At 48.9% G+C, this 7,500-nt stretch overlaps 1 protein-coding gene across 1 annotated transcript in view; it reads right to left on the bottom strand.

Moving 5' to 3' along the window:
• myo15ab (myosin XVAb) overlaps window positions 1-5,105 on the bottom strand; it is a 46,551-nt gene extending 41,446 nt beyond the window's left edge. The window contains 2 exon segments of the mRNA XM_063010817.1: window positions 1-2,679; window positions 3,385-5,105. The exon segment at window positions 1-2,679 is cut by the window's left edge and continues 403 nt beyond it. Of these exon segments, the coding sequence (XP_062866887.1) occupies window positions 1-2,679; window positions 3,385-5,105 (4,400 nt within the window).
• Window positions 5,106-7,500: the final 2,395 nt, after the last annotated feature.

Genomic DNA, 7,500 nt, shown 5'->3' with positions numbered 1-7,500 from the left:
TGCATGAGGACGGATTTATCAGGCAGGCGGTACGAGGCTGAGCGCAGGTTTTGGTTTAGAAGGGCTTGGGAAAGGTTCGGGTTGGTTTGCTGGCTCTGCGGATCTGCTAAAAACACAGACCCGTCCGGTAGTCGATATGTAGCTTTGAGGAGGCTCTGATTTTTCAAGGCGTCTGCAAGTTTCGGATTCGTTGGTTTACCGAGAGGGGAAATTACTGAGCCATCTGGAAGCCGGTAGGAAGCAGTTCTAAGGTCGGCGTTCTGAAGGGCGCGGGACAGATTCGGTGGGCGTACTGGATTGGCGCTGATTACATTCTCGTCCGGTAGACTATACGTAGCATTACGAATGTTTGGATTTTGGAGCGCCCTCGCCAGATTCGGGGACGTGGGTTTACTGGTTTGCTGCGCCCAAGTCGGTACCTGATAGCTCGCGGTTCGCATCGTTGGGTTCTGAAGCGCATTCGCTAAATTCGGGGAGGTCGGTTTTGATCGCCCGTAGTCTGGCAAAACGATGGTGCCGTCGCCTAACCTATAGGATGCGTTTCGAATGGTTGTGTTTTGAAGAGCGCTGAACACAGCTGGAGACGTCGGCTTGGCGTACTGCTCAGGGAAAACAACCGTCCCGTCTGGTAGCCTGTACGATGCGTTCCGAATGTTTGTGTTTATGAGTGCGTGGGACACGTTAGGAGGCCTTTGCGGATGTTTATAAGCAGGAATAAGTCTCGGCCTGTAGGACGCATTTCTAATGAGTGGATTCTGCAAGCTCCTGGATAGGTTTGGAGAGGCGGGCTGCTGATGTTGGGGGTCTGTAGTGACTATGGTTCCGTTGGGAAGTCTGTAAGCAGCGTATCTCATGTTCGTGTTCTGCAGGGCGTTTGAGAGGTTCGGAGATAGGGACTGTTGTGGATGAGGACCCGTGTTTATTAGATTGTGAGTTGACAGGACAGGAGACTTCCTGGGATCCTGAGCGTGACCCATCATGGGGGCGTAGCGATACCCTCTCCTCTGCTGAGCCAGTTGTGTTTGGTACGATGCGTCGCGGATTTGCTGATTCTGTAGAGCATTTCTTAGAACTGGAGATCCCCCTGGAGCAGGCGCGTATCTCGAACCCCTGCGCTGTAAATGCGTTTCATATGAAGCATTCCGTACGTTGGGGTTCTGAATAGCATCTGTAAGGAGTGGCCCAGGCCCTGGCTCCTCTACGTGGTCATACTCTGAGACGACCTGTGAATAAGGAGATAAAGGTGTGTGTAGGGGTGTTTTAGGCAGGTACGGGTTTTGAAGCGCTCTCGACAGTGTTGGAGATGCAGGATGACTGTTTATTTCAGGTACGTACGGTGACATGGATGGCTGTAGCGGTGAAGATCGATGCATCTGTGGGTTTTGCAGAGCCGCCTCTGGGTACTGATCTAATACTGGACGTGGTGCTGGGTGCAGGACAGATGTATACGTGGTGTTACGCAGTTTTGGGTTTTGTAGGGCGTTTGATAACCGTGGTGAGGTTGCTTGCTCTACACCTGTGATGTCTGAGACATAGGTTGGCATGGGTGAAGTGGCACTGCGAATACTCTGGCTAAGAACTGGAACCCGAGCTTGGAATGGTGATGCAGAAAGTGCTTCAGGCCAATGAGCATTCTGATAAGCACCGGAGAGCATCGGTGTCCGTGGGGAAGGAGCTCGCACTGGTAACGGTGAGCCATGCCTGATGGATGGGTGAGGAGAAGTTGGCCTAGATCGATGCATCTGTGGGTTTTGCAGAGCCGCCTCTGGGTACTGCTCTACGGCTGGACGTGGTGCTGGGTGCAGGACAGAGGTATAAGCGGTGTTACGCAGTTTTGGGTTTTGTAAGGCGTTTGATAACTGTGGTGAGGTTGCTTGCTCTATACCTGTGATGTCGGAGGCATAGGTTGGCATAGGTGGGAATGGTGATGCAGATGGTGCTTCAGGCCACTGAGCGTTATGATAAGCATGGGGCATGGGTGTCCGTGGAGAAGGAGCTCGCACTGGTAACGGTGATCCATGCCTGATGGATGGGTGAGGAGAAGTTGGCCTAGAGAGATGCCTAATGGAAGGCTGGGGTGACGGAGGGCCGGTGCCAGTGCGTTTTATAGAAGGCTGTGGTGAAGGAGGTCCCAGTCTTACAGACTGTCTGGTCACCAGTGGGCGCCCACGGCCGACTGGTCTTCGTTGATTCCTCGTAGAACCAGCACTTCCGGGGGGAACGAAGTGTCTTTGTTCCGTAATGACCATTCCAGGATGTTGGCCGGAGATGTGTGAGGATGCTGGGAAGTCCTGAGGCATGACTGACTTGTTGCTCCTAATGGAGGCTCTGAACGGAGGCACGTGTTTGGTCGGAGCGCCCGGGTTACTCATTTGAATCAGAGACGGTTTCACGGCTCCCATGGGAATGTTGGGACGTCTCATCCTATGTGCTTGGCCACTCGGTGGACCGAATAAGGGTTGCTCCTTTCTAAAATGGTTGGACCTGTGGGAAGGGCTGGGAGAGGACGGTCTGTGTCCGGGTGGAGATTCAGAGCCGACTGCAAAACTTCTCATTGACGGTGTAGGCGAGGCGAAGGGACTGCTGGCATTGATGCGGTTCAAGGTGCCAGCAGCTCGAATGCTAGTCTGACGGGAGACTGAAGGACTCGTTTGCCTATGAGGAGAACCTTGAAACCTCCTAGAATCGAATAGATTCTTAGATAGTGACGGGGAGGAGGGAGGGCTGGATCTCCTGATTGGTGCATGAGGGGAATGGTGTGGACTTTGTCTGTGGATGGAGCCGTAATGTGAAGCTTGGTTGACGCTTGAAGGTATTTGCCGGACCATAGGCTGAGGGGATGGAGGTTCTATGAATGAAGATCGAGCCTGGAAATGTACTGGAGAAGCAGGTGGGCTCATTTTTCTGTGTCCGGTTGGCGAAGGGGGGCGATGAACATTGGTACCAAGTTTTGGTGATAGAGGCACTCCTCTGGTTTCAAATCCATGTGCAAAACGCTGAGACGGGGAGGGGCTTCTTCTGATAGGAAGTTCAGCTTCAGGGTGCATGAAGAGCTGTGGAGATGCATGGGGAATTTGCATAGGTAGATCTATCACATTCCCAAATTCTCTTGGTGCCGCCATAGGGGACATGGGCCTGTGTACAGGAGAACTTATCATTCCCATTGACCTCCTGCTTGGTGTAGGTGATGGTAGAAAAGCAACACTTTGGGCTGTCGCTGGCATATGTGGGTACTCTTGATTAGGGCTGTTGGCTTGCTTAATTAACATCGCAGTAGGTGTAGGGATCTGTGGTAGCACCGGATGTGGGTACACCGATACAGGAAAACCACCATCCATAAAATAACTAGGCATAAATGGTTCAGTTTCATATTGAATCTCTGACATCTGCTCGTAATCGTACTGCTGAGGAGAAGGAGGACGCTCGACCGGTATCCGTTCTTTACCAAAAAGCTTCACCTGAGGTCTTGGGAGTCTGAACATGTCTCCTGGGTGTACAGTCGGGTCCGTAGGAGCAGCACCTACCTCGTCGGCCTCCATGATATCAGCCATGGTGTAACCGTGTGGTTGGTACACGTTATAGGAAGACTCGAGGTACGGATCGATCCCTAATTCGCTGTAATAAAACTGGTAGTCCTCAGGTAGGTATGGATTTGCAAAATATGGATCATCGTACAAATCCTGTGGGTCATCGTAGTAATCGAACTGACCCTGGTCATAGAACTCCATTTCATTCCCGTACGGATCGTAAGCGTCCGCTGTTAGGTACTGGCTCTCATCATAGTACTCCAGGCCATCGTTGTAATACGGGTCGATGAACTGCTCCTGAGCGTAGTAGCCCATCTCCGTTGGGTAGTAGCTCATCTCGCTTTCGTCGTAGTAGCCGATCCCGTCATCATAGTACTCTCCCTCGGGGTATTCATCGTCTGGTTCGTAATACTCATCCGGAGCGTAATGATTTCCGTACCTATTTGGGTGCCTTCGCATCGACTGCCTGTTTGATGCTACGCCTGGGTTATAGTCATCATACTCATCGTAATCCTCTTCATACCCGTAGTTGTGATGCCCACGAAGTCCCTGCGTGCCAGTTGAGAATCCTCTGGTTTTTGGCTGTCCCCACTGGCCACCGTTCCTCCCCTGCGATCTCTGTTTTACTTTTGTCGACAGGAACTTCTTAGTCAGCCAGTTCGTCGCCCCGGCCACTTTACCCAAAATGCGACTCTGGTTTTTAAAATCAGGCCCCCCGTCTGCGTTCTTTTTCCTGAAAAGTCCCTTGAACAGCCCCGTCTTCTTTTCCACCGGCTTGTTCCCACCCAGTCTGAGTATCATGTAGGAGGGTTTTTTACCTGATTGATTATTATTCTCGTTCTCTTTCTTCTTTTTCTTACTGGCCCTGAAGCCCATCAGCAGCCTTGGCGCGCTCTTAAAAAACGATTTCCTCCTCTTCTTCCTGACGAGAAAGTTCTTCTGTTTGCCGAGTCCGAGAAACAACCTGGATGTGCTTTTAAGTCGCTTCTTTGAGCTTCTCAGCCTCCCAATTCCAGACAAGCCCAGGAAGTTTTTGGACGTGTCCTTCGTCTCCTCCGCTGACGGTTCGGGTGCATCTTTCTTTTTGGCTTTTTTGTGCGTCCCTGCCGGCTCTTTTGATTTCTTTTTACTCTTCGTATCTGCTTCATGTTCCTCCTCGTCCTCTTCTTCGTCTTCTTCCTCCTCGTCTGATGCGGCGTGTTTTGATTTGGACTTTCCTTTTGCGGCTTTGCCTTTTGCTTTAGTCTTCCCGTGGTTGCGTTTGTGAGCGTCCTCCTCCGATTCTTCGTCCATTTCCTCATTGTCACTCAAATCTTCATTGTCCTCAATCAGCGCCGCATCGGAATCCTCCTCCGGCTCGCTGACCACTTTCTTCCCCTTCCCTTTATCCTTTCCTTTCTTTCCATCGTCCTTTCCTTTTCCTTTCGGAGGCTCGTCTTTCCCTTTTTTCTTATCGTCCTTTCCTCCCTTCTTGTCTTCTTTAACCCCCTTCTTGTCATCTTTACCTTTCCCTTTGCCCTTTTCTGGCTCCTGTCCCTTTTTGGCTGCTGATTTTGAGTCACTCTTTTTGCCTGGCATTGTGTTTTCCTCCTGGGATCAAGCTTTAGTGACGTCTCTCTGCCAATAAGTGCGAAAAATCAAACTGTCACATTTAAGCGAAGAAATTTTACACAGTCCACAGAAATGAGTTCCAAAAAAATGAACACATATAGTTTGGATTGATAACAAACTAAGAAGACTTACCAGCCAGGTCGTATTTATGGTTGGATTTGGTTACACTGTAAAGTCCAGGCTGGAAATGTGTGAATCTTTCTCCTCATAGCTTCACTCCAAAGACCAAAAACTGCTCCACAAGTAAAATCTGTCCCTCTATTACCACGTTCATCTACATTGCTCTGTGGTCCATTATCCAGAACCGGAGGTCTGAAGATGTTAGCGCGGAGAATCCAGGAGGTATGAGGGTCGTTCCCGGATTCTACCCGAACGGTCTTCTTGGTGTCTGTGGATAAAAGCCAGTGATAGCTCAGGGTTAAGGTACTAGACTAGTAATGCCAAGTTGCCGCTGTTGGGCCCCTGAGCAAGGCTCTCAACCCTCAGTTGCTCAATCTGGATAAAAGCATCTGCTAAATGCTTTTACGTTCCACAAGTAAAATCCATCTACATCTACATTTCTCTGTGGTCCATTATCCAGAACCAGAGGTCTGAAGATGTTAGCGCGGAGCATCCAGGAGGTATGAGGGTCAATCCCGGATTCTACCCGAACGGTCTTCTTGGTTCGACCCGTCATGAGTAACTGAAGAAGCAAAAAGATGTGTGTCAGTGTTAGCGCTGTTCCGGAACAGGAGAAGGAGTCTTAATTTGTTAGGTCTTCTTGCCTTGATGTAACTTTAGGTCGGGTTTCATTCCAACATGAATAATGTAAGTGCAGAGACCTGTTACTGCACACACACGCACACCCACACACACTGAAACAAATAAGTGAATATTAATAAAAAAATGAAAACAGAATGTCAACATCACTGATTTTTTGGAAATATGAACTAGATCCTAATTTGATGCTGAAACACATTCCAAAAAGCTGAATGAATTAAAAACATCTGTTTTGGGACGGGGGCGGCACGGTGGCTCGGTGGGTAGCACTGCGTTTGATCCCCAGGCGGGACGGTCCAGGTCCTTTCTGCGTGGGTTTTCTCCGGGAGCTCCGGTTTCCTCCCACATTCCTTAATGCACCATTGCAAGAACTCGATAGTGTTTACCATTTACAGTCCATAACATTATTTAGAGATTTAAAGAATCTGGAGACATGTCTGTGCATAAAAGCAAGGCAGAAAACCACATTTGTAAAAACAACATTGTCAGGAACCACAGTTAGTTGTCGCATCTACAATTGCAACGTAAGAATCCACTGTACAAAGCGGATGATACACCAGTCAGGCATAACATTATGACCACCTTCCTAACTGACTGGTCTGCGGCTATACAGCCCCATACGCAACAGACTGTGCTGCTCTGTGTATTCTGACAACTTTATATCAGAACCAGCATTAAGTTCTTCAGGAATCTGTTGGATCAGAACCACACGGGCCAGCCTTCGCTCCCCACGTGAATCAATGAGCCTTGGTCGCCCATGACCTTGTCGCTGGTTTACCACTGTTCCTTACTTGGACCACTTTTGATAAATACTGACCACTGCAGACCGGGACACACCCCACAAGAGCTGCAGTTTTGGAGATGCTCTGACCCAGTCGTCTAGCCATCACAAATTGGTCCTCGTCAAACTCGCTCAGATCCTCACGCTCGCCCATTTTTCCTGCTTCTAACATCAACCTTGAGGATAAAATGTTCACTTGCTGCCTAATATATCCCCCCCACTAACAGGTGCCGTGATGAAGAGATAAAAGAGATAAAAGAGATAATAATAAGTGTTATTCACTTCACCTGTCGGTGCTCATAATGTTATGCCTGGTCGGTGTACATCACAACAACATCCAAAGACGCCACATTTCCTTTGGTCTCCTTGTGACTAAGCAAACATTATTATATTATTTATTCCTTTCTTTTCATTTTAGATGCCCTTCCTGACTCAATCCTCCTATTTAAGGGTGCACTGATATGCTCATGTGGGAAGGGAGGGTGGGCATTATGCCATGTACCTTCTGCATAGATATAGATAAATGTAAAAGACTAACTGCAGGAATTCATCATGTTTCAGACTGAGACAGACTGTCGGTTGTTAAAGCAGTAAATAAAGTATGGACGGATGTTGAAGGATGTCATTTAGAAGTCAGACGTAGCTCCAAGGACGGGTGTGACCTAACATCTACATCTGAGAAGTATTTAAGGTCAAAGACACCAGGTCCAATCTTGGTAATTAAAGGTGTAGCAGCTTCTTCTCCAGGCTGTAATGTGTACATGTGCACGTGTGTCAGGGAGCCAAGGTGAAAGTGCTTTACACCCAAGAGCTTGTAAACCT

Source organism: Trichomycterus rosablanca, chromosome 15 (assembly GCF_030014385.1).
Source record: "Trichomycterus rosablanca isolate fTriRos1 chromosome 15, fTriRos1.hap1, whole genome shotgun sequence".
In the NCBI taxonomy this organism is placed as follows: domain Eukaryota; kingdom Metazoa; phylum Chordata; class Actinopteri; order Siluriformes; family Trichomycteridae; genus Trichomycterus; species Trichomycterus rosablanca.
The sequence above is the reverse complement of the archived record's forward strand: the minus strand, read 5'-3'. Positions and strand labels throughout refer to the sequence as shown.